This window comes from Brachycentrus maculatus, unplaced genomic scaffold, assembly GCF_059751285.1.
Source record: "Brachycentrus maculatus isolate JH-2025_06_01 unplaced genomic scaffold, ASM5975128v1 h1tg000131l, whole genome shotgun sequence".
NCBI classification, from domain to species: domain Eukaryota; kingdom Metazoa; phylum Arthropoda; class Insecta; order Trichoptera; family Brachycentridae; genus Brachycentrus; species Brachycentrus maculatus.
Window position 1 is genome coordinate 642774 of NW_028280884.1, and position 16259 is coordinate 659032.

At 35.3% G+C, this 16259-nt stretch overlaps 1 protein-coding gene across 1 annotated transcript; it reads right to left on the reverse strand.

Annotated features, from left to right (window-relative positions):
- Positions 1-4214: 4214 nt before the first annotated feature.
- Positions 4215-16259, reverse strand: LOC148309306 (uncharacterized). Its single transcript, XM_088260270.1, has 5 exons — positions 16071-16259; positions 10554-10847; positions 8810-9002; positions 6957-7218; positions 4215-4475 (listed from the first exon to the last, which is right to left on the reverse strand). Exons 1-5 carry the CDS (start codon positions 16212-16214, stop codon positions 4358-4360), a joined length of 1011 nt encoding a protein of 336 aa, XP_088116396.1. The 5' UTR covers positions 16215-16259; the 3' UTR covers positions 4215-4357.

Genomic DNA, 16259 nt, shown 5'->3' on the forward strand with positions numbered 1-16259 from the left:
AACACAGTAAGGGACATTTTTTTGTAGTACGTTTTTTTTGCATTTATTGACTAAGTAGACTCTACTCCAAAAATGCAAAAAAAACCTACCAGAAAAAAAATTTCCCTTACTGTGTTTTGAGTTTGGACAGCCGAGTTATGGAATATATGATAATATGCGGTTTGCTTTAAATAACATCCTAGATCAATATCTAAAATTGATACACTCTGTATAACGCTCTTATATTTTTAATTTTTTTTTAAATATTTATGAGAAAAATGACTTTTTTTAAAGTCATAAATTGTTTTGTTTAAAAATAATACTATATTTTAATGCTGTATGAAAAAAAAATCATTGTATCTATGTATTTTCACAAAATGTTTGCACCATTCATACTTAAATGTATCGCATATTCGACACATTCAAAGGTTCGTTGTCGGTAGTAAATCTTGTACGTTTCATTGACTATCCGATATCATCACTCATCCGAATTCATAATAAAAAACCCTTTTTATTACATGTTTTGCTGGATGTTAGCAGTTATTGAGAGAGAGAACACTTTAAAAAATTTGATTGCCTCCCTTGTAAAATTTCCTTATATGCTATATCGGCTGTCCAAACTTAAAACACAGTAAGGGACATTTTTTTGTAGTACGTGTTTTTTACATTTTTGGACTGAGTAGAATCAACTTAGTCCAAAGATGCAAAAAAAACGTACTACAAAAAAATGTCCCTTACTGTGTTTTGAGTTTGGACAGCCGATCTGTGATAGTTCTAGGTTTAAGTGACAATATTTTATGTTCGGCTCCGTAGTGTAATTGTCAGCACGCTCGGCTACCCTACTGGAGGTCCCGGGTTCGATTCCCAGGGGGGGTCAAATAAATATAAGTGATTTTTCACTCTAATATTTATTCAATACTACCCTGGACTGGTTGGTACCTGAAGCGGAGGGCTAATCATCTTTCCTTCATGTGTTACGATCTAGATAACACCGTGTCAGTATGATTCAGTGCCCTATGCACCATCTGGTGCATTGGGCACTGCATCGTATGGATGCAGTGTTATCTTAATTGTTACTTACATGAAGGTAAGGTGATCACTCCTGCGCTTCAGGGACCAGTCCAGGGTAATATCAAATAAATACATATAAGGGTGTAAAATCACCAATATTTATTTTCACGCCCCTCCCTGCTGAGAATCGAACCCGGGACCTCCAACACGGTAGCTAAACACGCAAACCATTACACCACCCTACTGGAGGTCCCGGGTTCGATTCCCAGGAGTGGGGTCAAATAAATATAAGTGATTTTTCACTCTAATATGTATTCAATATTACCCTGGACTGGTTGGTACCTGAAGCGGAGGGCTGATCATCTTTCCTTCATGTGTTACGATCTAGATAACACTGTGTCAGTATGATTCAGTGCCCTATGCACCATCTGGTGCATTAGGCACTGCATCGTATTGATGCAGTGTTATCTTGATTGTTACTTACATGAAGGTAAGGTGATCACTCCTGCGCTTCAGGGACCAGTCCAGGGTAATATTAAATAAATATTAGAGTGTAAAATCAACAGTATTTATTTTCACGCCCCCCCCGCTGAGAATCGAACCCGGGACCTCCAGCACGGTAGCTAAATACACAAACCATTACACCACGGAGGCGGACGACACAAATCATGTAGAAAATGTATTCTTTCTCTAATATTTTTATTTAGCGCACAAACGAACTGAATTTTTCTGAAAATATAGAGTATAAAGTTTTGTCCCCGTGATAGTCAATGAAATTGTATGATAATGTAACGAAACCTGTTGAATTAAATATAACAAATAAATCTGTCCAATGTATAAATGGTGTTTTATTTTACATTGTAACCTTTTTTGTATCCTGACTTTCGAAGATCCTAAAAATAAATCAACATGTATAAAATGAACAATTAAATTTGATAGTATTATTTATTTTATTGTAAAAATATAGAATTGTTATAAAGTATATCATGATGGACTAAACATAACATGGCACCAAGTAACAAGCTTACGTTTTAGTAAGTAGCTTAGAAAAAAACAGTTATTCTTATGAAAAAGCAAGAATTTTATAAAAATCAAATACAATAAAAATATTGCTTAAAAAAATATTCTTCAAACCCTTATCCGCACCTCAATGGTGCATAGGGCACTGCGTCATAAAAGCGCAGTGTTATCTTGATCGTTAGCACATGAAGGAAAGATGATCAGCCCTCTGCTACAGTCCAGGGTAATATTGAATAAATATTAGAGTGAAAAATATATACTGGCGGCATATAATGAAATTATAAAAAGAGAAGTTTTTAGATTCTCGAAAGTGGAACTTGTTGTGGGTGGGGTGGGGTACTATCACAGAAATTCAAAGAACATTTTAAAACTAAAACTTGTTTCCCAAGGACCTCCAGCGTGATAGCCAAACGCGCTAACGGAGGCGGAAAACAAAAAAAATAAAAAATAAAATATATATATATATATATATATATATATATATATATATATATATATATATATATATATATATATATTCACAACGGCGTAACATGGAACTGGCAAAGGAAGGATAAAAGCAGAGTGAATGCTGTTGAAATGCGCTCCCTCAGACGAATGTGTGGAAAATCATTGTATGACAGAATTAAAAACGAAGATATAAGAAAGAAATGTAAGGCTGAACAAGGAATAATTGAAAAGCTTAAGAAGAGCTCTTTACGGTGGTATGGACATGTGGAGCGAATGGATAATGAGAGAATGACGTGGCATGAAAATATATGTGGCGAGTGTGAGAGGGAAAACAGAACGAGGACGACCGAAAAAGACTTGGCACGATCAGATCAATCAGAACCTAAAATCTGGCAGTGTCAAAAGTCTGCGTAATTGGAGGGCATGTATGACTAGATGTATGGATGTGAAGGAGGCGAGGAGTGTTTGTCAGGACAAGAGTGTGGCGTTCCATCCTCTCTGCCTACCCCTGTGGTGATACGGCGTGATGGTAGTAGCAGTAGTAGTAGTATATACATATATATATTCTTCTTAAAATATAATTAAAATGTAATGTAAATGTATATAATTAAAACTTTGATTTAAAATCACTAAATATTTTACTATAACTTAATTGTAATGTCTTCCGATTTCGAAGCTAACAGCTTCTATATCAAGACCAATCAATACTTGATAAAGAAGTGGTTAGCTTCGAAACCGTTAGACATTATAATGAAGTTATTATAAACTATTTATAGTGATTTTAAAACAAAGTTACATTTTAATTATGAAATGGTAAATCACAAGGTTAGTGCTTCAAATATAAGTTATACTCTTCTAAGAACTTCAGAAATGAGGACATTGAGGTGCACAACCGTAAATATGTTAAGAGACCGAATAAAGAACACGGAGATGTGTAGTACGGGGAATATGGCCAGATAGGGAAGACATGGAAGAATATTCTGGAATGCTCATGTCAGTAGAATGCAAGAAAATAGACTGCCTCGAATTGCTCTGCAAGAGAACCCAGATGGAAGACAGATCCCGAGGATGTATGGGAAGAAAGAAGGATACTAAGTATATTTAATTCATTTTGTCAGATTTAAGTTTTGTACTGACATTTCTTATTATTTTTTGACATCTCATCAAAGATGAAGAAGAATATGGAAGTCTGGTCGTTTACGGGGCTGACAACCATCATAAGCTGGTTTAAGTGATCACTTTACACACGTGTAACATTCACCAATTCTACCCATTATTGACAACCACACCACTCAAATTCTTGGAAGTTCTATATAAATATATGAACCAATTTCGTTTTAAAATAGTTTTTCTTGAATCACTAGAGATCAGAGTGTAATATTAGAGTGTGATGATATGATAGACTTCCATATTCTTCTTTATGTTTGATGAGATGTCAAAAAATAATATGAAAGTGACTGCTATAATTGGAGATAATCCAGATTTGTGAACATGTATTTGGACGCACTCAAAATGCTAACATTTCTTGATGTAACTGCATTTATATAATAAAAAAAAACTGTATAGCAGTTGTTAAACTATTTTATACTGGCTGAAGGAGAAGTTCTTTTTTGGGCTTTGCACCTCATCTAATTATCACGGATTTAAAAAGTTTGTGACTTTGTGATTATATGAAGACAAGGAGATCAGTCCTACGCTCTAGATCAATGTATATAGCAATGGAATATGTTTAATGGAATGCAGATGATGTTAAGATGTAAAGGACATTATTACGATAGGAAAACTAATGGAGGGTCAATAACAGATGCTACTGGAGAGTCCCGAGGAAAATTGAGATGTTACCGGTAAGAAATTCTTGCTTTTTCTTGTTAACTTGATATGGTAGAGCTGCATATGACTATTTTCCTCTTGGTTTGATCATCTTCATGGCCGGCGGAGGCAGTTTGGCAAAACCAGAATTATCAAACACCGGGAGCAGGTCCCGGACTCTGGCGGATATGGAGCCTCCAATCACCCTGAAAATAATAGGTTTTCATTAATATTAAACCTTAATTAGCGTCAGATCTACACACATTTTGCCGTCCATCTTTTAAAGAGAGGTATCTCAATTTCTTGGCTTGTTTTAATATATCCTGGTGTATACCAGCAAAATACGCTAACTATAAAATCCCTGTTATTTAAAGCTTTTAGCCTGAATAAAATACATGCTATTAAACTCAAAGTTGAATTAACTTTTAAAACCACATATATATCTATGGCCCCTACGTAAAGTACTCTATCTGCAAATCTGTTACTTTACAGGAGAGAGCTTAGAAGATTTTTTAGCATATTTTTTTCAACGGTTTAATCTGAAATTCTAAACTAGTATCATACGTTCAAAAACACGATAAAATAATGTATTAAATTGTTTTAAAACTTTATGCATTGTCAAAATTAAGTAGTTAGCGTTTTAGGGGTTGAGTGTATTGTAGATAGCGTCTTATACGCCTGAAAACTAGGCGTAATTTAATAAAAATATTTTTTTTGTTTATTTATATTTGAAGATAACGGTCTGTTGATAACATACACCAAATATCTCAAAATTGACAAAAATGTAGTTGAAGCACTTTACGTAGAACACGTGGATATGACATTTCAAACTACTTAGCGTATTTTGCCAGTTTATAGAATGTTGAAAACTTTATAATATGCATCATTAAGTCAAAATTGCATATTTTCGAGTTAACGTTTTTTGCCAGTACACCCACGATATATTCTTCTTATATACTCTTAAAAATGTTGAACCATATTAAGCGTCAGATCTACACACATTTTACCATTCATCTTTTAAAGAGAGGTATCTCATTTTCTTGGTTTGTTTGAATATAAATAATATCGCTCACTTCTTTCAAGAACGTCATAAATTGAAAATCGTCAATTTTCAGTTGTGCGTGTTTTCGGAATGCCCAGAAAATTTACTATATCCCAGCAAAAGAGGCATATTTTAAACTTAATATTTACCCGCTACAGAGCAGATAGTGTTGTTTTTGAATTTTGAATAAAATGTATTGTTTAGTTATTTTTTTTAAATATACTAAATATTTTTCAAATGGAGAAAAAACCTTCAGATTTTATCTAAAAGATCTGTTACACGGTAAAAAGTTCAAAAAGTGGCTTGATATTTATTTTTAATACATTGTATTATATTTTTCAACTTTAAAAACGTTCTCCTGAAAAATCAAGTATTTTGATTTATGACGTTCTTGAAAGGAGTGCGCGATATGTAAATATTTTATATTCGTATAATAATAATAATCTTGATAATTTTAAACCTTATTTAGCATCAGATTTACACATATTTTGCTATATAAACACATATATTAGAGTTGAAGTTATAATAATTATAAATAATTAATAAGTTATAATAATTACAAGCTGCCAGACTATGGAATGAATTACCTCTCCTTGTAAAAAATGCACCTTCTCTAACAACTTTTAAGAAACGTCTGAGACATTTCTCATTAGAATCCTAACTGTCCATCAATCCTCTTCCCTTAGTTTTCCCTCTACCTTCTTCCTTAAACTACTTTTTTTCCTTTGCCCTCCTTATTGTCATATTTTGTAATTTATGTTTTTTTTATATGTTAATTTGTAATTTATGTTTTTTTTAATGTTCAAGTACTATCTATCTCCGCTCTAATTGCAAACAGCTATATATGGTATCAAACGTTTTTATAAATATCACCAGTCAGTTTTTGGTTGGTCGGAAGATATTGCTTTTTAGCAATAAGCCCGCCAATGTACTTATTTATTTTCTGTACATGAAGTTTAAATAAATAAAAATAATTTAGAGGCATCATATCCTATACATAGCATGTGCAAGACGGAAGATATCGCGAGGTGAAGATACTGGAATGAGCGTATAAACAGAATGTCAGAAGACAGACTTCCACGTATCTGCTTTCAATGAAATCCTGAAGGACATAGACCCCCAAGCAGACCCCCGATAAGAAATTTGCCAGTTGATATCCCGAGAGGAACATGCAGCGGCACTATAGAAATATATAGAAAGATGATGAAGAAGATATTGAAAGCTGTCCCACCGCATTCCCAGATCTGATAACATTCAAAAACAGTGTTTTAAAAATCATAAAAACAAATCAATTATGTACGTAAAATGTCACCTGGATTTAGAGAAAATTAAAAAAAACCCTTAACTGCACACTAAAGGTGCATAAGGCGCTGCTTTATATAAACGCGTGGTATCTTGATCGTTTACACATGAAGGAAAGGTGATCAGCCTTCCGCTTCAGGTACCAGTCCAGGGTAATATTAAATAAATATTACAGTGAAAAAAATCATTTATATTTATTTTACCCCCCCTGGGAATCGAAACCATGACCTCCAGAACGGTAGCCGAGCGTGCTGACCATTACACTACGGAGGCGGACACAGAGAAAATTAGGTTAAGACTTAAAAAATACTGGACCTTGAATTAAAAATAGAAGATATCTCACCTGCTGGGCCTCACGAGCCTAGCCGACTGCTGCGGAGAGGCCAGCTCCGTCGGGAAGAACGTGGCTCCGTAGAAGTCCAGGCCGTTCTGCAGCAGGATGTTGCACTCCTCTATGGAGGCCAGCGTCACGCGCACTGCGTACCCCGGGGAGGGGGCCGAGGGTGGGGGCACCAGGGGCCCGGCAGTTGGGGTCGCAGAAGGACGCTCCTCGTCGGCCACGCTGGTGCGACGGACCACTCCCGTCTTGGTGGCAGATGCGGCAGCTACACGAACAAAACATCATTTCTTGAACGTTTTTTGCTGATACATGTCACATTTTATAAACTTTATACGGCTTCGAATGCTGGACGATGTTTAGCACCTTCTCTAGGCAACTAGAATCCGCTGAAATGTGAATGCTTAAATGGTTAGCGGGAGTGTCCCTTAGAGCAAGCATGTCAAACTCGCGGCACGCAAGAATTTTTTAGCAGCCCGCGGATACCTGCGGTTTTATTTTGAATTTATTTTAATTCTTCATTGAAATCATTTTTTTTGTACTGGAACATATGATGTTCTTTTACAAAATCATTGAGTTGGATCTACTCTACCTCATGTGACTGTTTTTGATAGTAGATTTTTCACTTAAAGTTAGATAAAAATGAAAAAAAAATAAAATAAAAAAATAAAATATATATATATATATATATATATATATATATATATATATATATATATATATATATATAAATATATATATGTATATATATATATATATATATATATATATATATATATATATATATATATATATATATATATATATATATATATATATATATATTAGTTTCATCATTTTATTAAAGGTTTTATTATATAAGGCCCTCTCCGACTGATATCAACATAGGAAAAGTTAACATATTACTTAACTAACAGTCGGCCTCCGTGGTGTTAGTGGTTAACATGTTTAGTTACCGTGCTGGAGGCCCCGGGTTCTCGCGGTACCCCGGTACCTCGCTCACTCCTTTCAAGAACGTCAAATAAAAAAACTTGATTTTTTCAGGAGTTTAAAACTATAATATTGTATAATATTGTATTAAAAATAAATTACTAGCCACTTATTGAACTTTTTACTGTGCAACAGATCTTTTTAGGTAAAACCTGTAGGTTTTTTCTCCATTTTAAAAATATTTAGTACATTTAAAAAAAAAAAAAAACAATACCATTTCTTCAAAATGCAAAAACAATACTTTCTGCCCTGTAGCGGGTAAATATTGAGTTAAAAATATGCCGCTTTTGCTGGGATATAGTGCATTTTGTGGGCATTCCGAAAACATGCAGAACTAAAAATTCACGATTTTTGATTTATGACGTTGTTGAAAGGAGTGAGCGACCTTTAACATATTTTCAAAATCCCCATCTTAATAGACTTTTGTTATCAACAAAAGACTTACTAACTAACTAACCATAACGTCGCTTACCGCAGGGGAAGGCAGAGAGAATAGAATGCCACACCATTCGGTCTTTGTACACAATGCCTCTTCCACATTCATGTATCTCCTCATATTATTCTCAATCCTGACCTGCCGATTATTCTCAATCCTGACCTGACCACTTTCAAGTATTTGGAACACTTGACACTGTCATGTTTTCCTCAGTCTTCCTAGTAACAATCACATTCGCCTCATAAATTTGTTTTACTATCCTTACTTCACTCATTCGATTCACATGCTCAAACCATCTCAACACACCTTTCTTTATTGTATTCATGATGCTTATCTCAGCTTTATATTTTTTCCTTATTTCACCATTCGAACATCTATCATACAACGTTTTGCCGCACAATTTCTGAGAGAACGGAAGTAATGATATTTTCACCTTTAGCTGGGGCCAATGTAGAGTTGCTGGTACTGTTATTGGCAGATGACGAGCTGGTCAGCTGGATCCTGACGACTTCCACGATGGAAGAGAACTTGTACAAAGAGTGGCGGACGTCTTCTTCCGGAAGATCGTCTGGAATGTCGAACACGTACACCGTGAAGGTCTTCTGCGGCCTGCATGGTATTATCACCTGGAGAGAACATTAGCATCAGAAACTTAAAGGAAGAACATGCTTCTAAGGAGAATTTAATTAGAGTGAGAAAGTAATCAAGTCTCCAGAGATTCTACTGATTACAACCAAAAGTCCAAAGCCCTGTGAATATCAAAACATTTAAATTCTTACAACATTTTGAGTGTGTCCATATACTTAATGTAAAGAAGCTTTTTATTAAGCAATAAAAATAATAAAAAGCTTAATAAAAAGCTGCTTAATAAAAGCCGCTTAGTAAAAAGCTTCTTTACATCCCACCAATAGATGTCTCTAGTGAAGTTCTAGTGATTCAAGAACAAGGTTTCTAAATTGGTTCATATATATATAGAACTTCCAAGAATTTGAGTAGTGTGGTTGTCAATAATGGGTAGAATTGGTGAATGTTACACGGGTGTAAAGTGATCACTTAAACCAGCCGATGACGGTCGTCAGCCCCGTAAATGCCCAGACTTCCATATTTTTCTTCATCTTTGATGAGATGTTAAAAAATAATATTTAAATTCTTCTTCTCTTCTTCTTCTTTTTCTTGGTGTAGGCCTTGAGGCCTGTTTTTATGAGGGATTATTAGCCTTCTGCGATGTCGATTCCCAGCTGTCAATCCATCTATTTGGGGGTCTGCCCGGGAGTCATTGCCTTGGAGTTGGCCGTGCCATGCAATGTGGGGGAGTCTGGATGGTTCCATTCTCCTCACATGCTCATACCATTGTCTCCTTTGTTGCCTTCCCCACCTAACGACATCTACCATCTCGCATATTTCTCTTATCCTGGTGTTCCTTATTCTGTCTCGTAGACTCTTGCCAGATATGCTCCATAGTCTTCGTTTCTGACACTCTTAGCGGATTTTTTGTTACTACGGTGTCCGCTCTGCATTCGATCCCATATGTCATGATGGGTCGCACACAGCTTTTATATATTTTAATAATTAAAAATTTTATCCATTTTATACAAATTTAAATTACTTGATTTTAATATTTTTAATATAAATTATGGAGTTCTACAAATAAAACGCCAAATAGAGTGTTGGGTTGCGGTCCCGTGGTTAGTGTCCCGGACTCTTGAGTCAGAGTTTCTGGGTTCGAACCCAATCTACCACAATTTGATACCTATTTCTAATAATGAGCCGCTTAGGCTCACAGTAATAGTATGAAGTTGAAGTATATTTTGTAAACTATATAAAAATAAATATTTTTATTTTTATTTTTAAAATAAAAACATAGTATTCATTCATAGATATATCAATAAAGATAGTTTTTTTTTTCTGCAAAAGCAGTCATCAAAATGAAGAATACAAATTGTATATTTTGTATATTAAAAGCATTGATAACTTTGTAGTATGGTAATAAAACACTCCTTATCATCCATTATTTACTTTGTTTAATACCACTTTTATACTTTATTCGTGACTACCGGTTTTGGAAAATCATTCCATCTTCAGGTCATTAAAATAAAACTATTACAATTAGACGTTTGCATAAAAATAAAAATTTTAAAGGGAGTAAGAAGACGAATAAAAATACAAATTGTCGTTACCTTTCTGTAAAACCTGGAGTTGGTGACCTTGTGAAAGCCCTTCCTGTAGACGCTCTGGTAGTCGTCGAAGTCGGAGAACTTGAAGAGGATGCCGGTGGCCGTCTTGGTGAGGCTGAAGCAGCCCTTGAAGGTCATCTTCTCGCAGATGGTGGACGCCTTCTCCATGGACAGGTCGTGCGACGGCGTCAGCAGGAACGCACCCTTCGTCAGGAAGTGCTCCGAGTCCGAAAGCTCCGACTCCGAGTCGCTCTTCGCCATCGTGTGGACTTGTTCCCTCCAGTGCAAGTCATTCACCTACGAATAAATACGCACGTATTTTATAAGCATTATTGGTATACTTGGTCTTCTAAGATGGCTACCCTGATACATATCGTAGTCGTACAGGAGAAAGTGACCAACTACCAAAACGTAAAATGTTCAGGAGGGCCATTTAGGTCACTTTTGCTTGGCGAAAAAATAAACATCAATGCAGTTAGTCATTTTTAACAAGTCAATATATTATACTTCCAAGTTTAAAATCGCTTTAGGATTTTTCAGGGCAATATTAAGCTAGTAAGATATCAAATAGTCAATAATCACGTTTTTCAAAATAAAAATGCACTTGGTTACTTTCTCCTGTATGACTACGATGTATGAAGGGTGTACTTTCAAATATACAAATTCTGCGCGAGAATTCACGCGTGTTGTCCGCGCACGTTTTTTTAGAATATAAATAATTATTGTTTTTTTAAACTCTTCTTCTTCTTACCCTTATCCGCACCCCGCGGTGCATTAAAATAAAGAAAAATTCCTACTGTGAAATTCCCGTTATGTTTTTGCCATACATTTTATTCAAAAGTTTTGAGTAAAAGAACTGTGTATGCATTTGAACGTAGCGGAGTATTTAAGTAACGATCTTCTTAAAAAGAATAAAAATAATTTTGGATGATTTATATAGCGCCATTTTCGTAAAAAACTACCTCAAGGGCGCTTCTTCCTCTGCTTCTTCTTCTTCTAGCCCTTATCCGCATCCAATGGTGCATAGGACACTGCATCGTATTGACGCTGTAATTTCTTGATCGTTAATATGTGAAGACAAGGTGATCAATCCTGCGCTTCAGAGACGAGTCTAGGGTGATATCAAATAATCATTAGTGTGTAAAATCACTAATATTTGCTATCACACCCCCCCCCCCTTGGGAATTGAACCAGGGACATCTAGCACGGTAGCTAAACACGCTAACCATTACACCACGGAGGTGGACAACAAAGATTCATTAGTATTCAATGAGAAATATGCATAAAGTACATTTTCCTTATTTTTCGCAACTTAGTTCACAAAATAAAATTGCTTTGCAAGAGAGGTCTGTCAGGAAGCCTAGATGCTTTTGTATCAAATTCGAGTAGCGGTTGGGAACCTTTAACATTATATGTCGAGGTCCACACCAAAACGTTACATTTCCATTATAAATGATTTTAAGAATTCAGGAATTCTAGCTTGTAAAATTGTTACGTTTTGGTGCAATTTAATGATTTCGTATTGGTCTAACGCAGGATTGGTCACGTTTTGTCGGAACTTTAATTAAGATTTCGATAGAATACAGTCAACAGAAGATATTTGCATTTAAAAGATTTTTTGTGCAATATTGGAAATGTAACTTTTTGTTGAGGGCCTCCACATATCGCTCACTCCTTTCAACAACGACATATATAAAAAATCGTTAATTTTCATTTATGCATGTTTTTGGAATGCCCAGAAAATTTACTACATCTCCACAAAAGCGGCATATTTTTAACTTAATATTTACCCGCTACAGGGCAGAAGGTGTTGTTTTTGCATTTTGAAGAAAAGGTATTGTTTTAATATTTTTTTAAATATACTAAACATTTTTCAAATGGAGAAAAAACATTCAGGTTTTACCTAAAAAGATCTGTTGCACAGTAAAAAGTTCAATAAGTGGCTTGGTATTTATTTTTAATACTTTTCATTATATTCTTAAACTTTAAAAACGATATCCTGAAAAATCAAGTTTTTTGAAATATGACGTTGTTGAAAGGAGTGAGCGATATATCAAAAAACTTGATTTTTCGGGAGATCGTTTTTAAGGTTGAAGAATATAATAAAATGTATTAAGAATAAATATCACTTATTGAACATTTTACTGAGCAACAGTTCTTTTTAGGTAAAACCTGAATATTTTTTTTCTCTTTTTGAAAAATATTTAGTATATTTGTTCGCCTCCGTAGTGTAATGGTCAGCATGCTCGCCTACTGTTCTGGAGGTCCCGGGTTCGATTCCCAGGGGGGTTTGATAAATATAAGTGACATTTTCACTCTAATATTTATTCAATATCACACTGGACTGGTACCTGAAGTGGAGGGCTGATCACCTTTCCTTCATGTGTAATCGATCAAGATAACATTGCGTTTATATGAAGCAGTGCCCTATGCACCATTGGGGTGCGGTAAGGGATTTATTATTATTATATTTAAAAAAATAATTAAACAATACCTTTTCTTCAAAATGCAAAAACAACAGAATATATTTGCATTTAAAGGATTTTTGTACAATGTTGGAAATGTAACTTTTTGTTGAAGACCCTTACATATTATAAATGCATTTATAATTGCGTATTTTTTAATAATATTATAAGCAATGAATCTTCGTTTCCCATCGCACAGAGGCCTATCCTAAATGTCTCGCTTGAGCGGCTCATCATCCTTCCAAACCCCACCCTAGCGGCGCTCTACTCCGTCTTGCGTCGTTCGCCTTACGCTCACAATACAACCTATGCGCTGACGAATCGTTTTATTAACCAACCTTATTGTTCTTATACAGACAACGGTCCAAATTACTTCCTGTCCCCGCACAGAATGAGATGCTTCGTCATTTTGTCATGTTTTGAATGAATGAAAATAATGAGCTTTGAATTTATGGCGGGCATTGAAAGACAAAACACAAGTGTGTGGAATTTATTGCCTATAAAATAACAAGGTGATTTCGAAAAACAAATTTGTGAAGTACGTTTTCTAGACAAATGAAGGACGGAAGTGGACTGAATGCAGTCGAAATGCAATCCGTCAGACGAATGTGCAGCAAAACTTTGTATGATAGATGTTTTTTGCCTACAAACATCTATATATCATAGATGTTTATTGCCTGTATGTATGATAGTTGTTTATAGCCTACCTTGTATGTATGATAGATGATTATTGCCTATAAACTTGTATGTATGATAGCTGTTATTGCCTTTAAACTTGTATGTATGATAGTTGTTTATAGCCTACGAACTTGTATGTATGATAGTTGTTTATTGCCAACAAACTTGTATGTATGATAGATGTTTATTGTCTATAAAATAACGAGATAATCTCGAAAAACAAATTTGTGAAGTACGTTTTCTAGTCAAAAGAAGGGCGAAAGTAGACAAAATACGGTCGAAATGCGATCTGTCAGACGAATATGCAGCAATACTTTGTATGAAAGATGTTTTTTTAATTATTTGGCAGTCACCCAGTGAAAAGATGTTTCTACCAGTGTAAAATATTATTTTAATTTACAAATAAAATAATAATAATAATTGATACAAAATTTCATAGTTTATACGCGTTAAGCTTTATCATTTTAGAAATTATGACCGCAATTTTAGAATTAGGTTAAGGTTCGAATGGTTAAATAAGGAAGGAATGCAAGGCTGAGATACATAGTAATTATCTATTAAATTAAGAAGTGTTGAAATGGTTTGGAACAAATGAGTGAGGAAAAAACGGTTAAACAAATATATCAGGCGACTGTAGTTGGAAAAATAAGCAGAAGAAAACCGAGGTAAACTTGGCATGATCAGGTATGTTAAATACTTAAAAGCGGTTGGATAAGGAGTCGAAATAATCGGCAGGTATGTGTGAGGAGATGCATGTATGTTGACGAGGTAAAAAATGTTTACAAAGACAGATTGGTATGGTGTTATATTCTCTCTGTCTATCCATGCGGGGAAGCGGCGTGACGGTTAGTTAGTTACGTTTTCAAGAGATGGAAAGATTGATAACGATATAAAAAATGGAAAAACAGAATGAAAGACACACTGAAATCAATTGTAATAATTATACAAATAAATTAACAGCAGTAGCAAAACTAGCATTACATTGAAAGCTATCCTACCGCATTCCCAGATCTGATACAGGAGCATCTAGACTTCCTGATGGACCCTCTATTGCAAAGTATTTTTATTTTATGAACTTAGTTGGGAATATTATAGAAAATGTGAAACAAAACTGTATCCCGATTTTATTGTGAATTTACACTTAAAAGCTTTCAATATCCCTGTCACTGCCAATCTAAACAAATACAAGTATGCGACGTACTTGTTTATTTTTTATACAAAGCTAGAAAATTCCAGAAGTTATAATATCGACACAAAGTGACTATCAAATTAATTAAATGAAAATAATTGCTAAGCACAATTGAGAAAACAAAATGTGAATGCTTCCTTCCTTCAAACCCTCATCTCACCCAATGGTGCATAGGGCACTAAACGCAGTGTTATCTTGATCATGACCACTTGAAGGAAAGGTGATCAGCCCTCCGCTTCAGGTACCAGTCCAGGGTAATATTGAATAAATATTAGAGTGAAAAAATCACTGATATTTATTTAACCCCCCCTGGGAATCGAACCCGGGACCTCCAGTACGGTAGTCGAACATGCTGACCACTACGGAGGCTGACAGAATGCTTACACTGACATTAACAACAAATCTTCAGCTGAAGATCTATTAAAATATCGGAGTTTTATGGGTTTTTTTCTCTGCACAGTCAACTATGCCTAAAACTCCTAAGGATTTTTACGTGGTTTCCTCCCAGCAAAGAGCAAATGCTAACAAGTTCCTGATTAGCCCACACTAGATGATCCCTCCTGTTTCCAACACAGATTATAATAAAACATGTTCTTAGCTAGAAGAAACTAAAATCCACTTTATGATAAACCTTGTACGTCATCTTGTACTCAAAAAAATTAACATACTAACTTGTTCATTATGTGCGTGTGGAGAGGAGGATGAGACTGCTGACCACATATTTTTTAACTGCCCCTTACTCCCTAACCTCGAGTTCATTCAGGACATTCGGTCGGAGGGTTTGTCCTTCCCGCTGAATGTCCAGCACCTCTTATCAATTAACTCCCAAAATATGAACAGTGCGGTCATAAAACATTTTTAAAAAGTATGGCAAAAACGTTTAAGTAACCTCAAGTAAAATCATTAAAAAAATGTTTAAGTAAAATCACAAGTATGGCATGTATCACTCAATTTTGGGTGCTTTGCCAATAAAAAAATAAATAAATAAATAAAACTTGTACATAATAAGTTAGGTAAAAAATAAATGCATATACCATAAAAAAATAATAAATGCATCTTCCCCCTAAAAAAAATAATAAAATAACAGCCAATTAAGGTTTGAAAGCCCCGTACACTTCTCCTGTAATATCTCATCAATGATGACTGATATAGTCGTTGTAAGTAATTAGAGTATAAGATCCGACTGACCTGGTGCTTGGCGCTGTCGCTGGAGCCCACCCTGGCGCCGCTCCCCGCGCGGCTCCTGGCGGCGCCGGCGCCCTCGTCTCTGGCGGCCATGGTCGGGATGCTGCTGGACACGTCGTCCCTGGAGCCGGACTCCGAGTAGGGCATGTTCCGGACACGCGCCGCGGGACCGCTGTGGCCTGAATGAGGCGC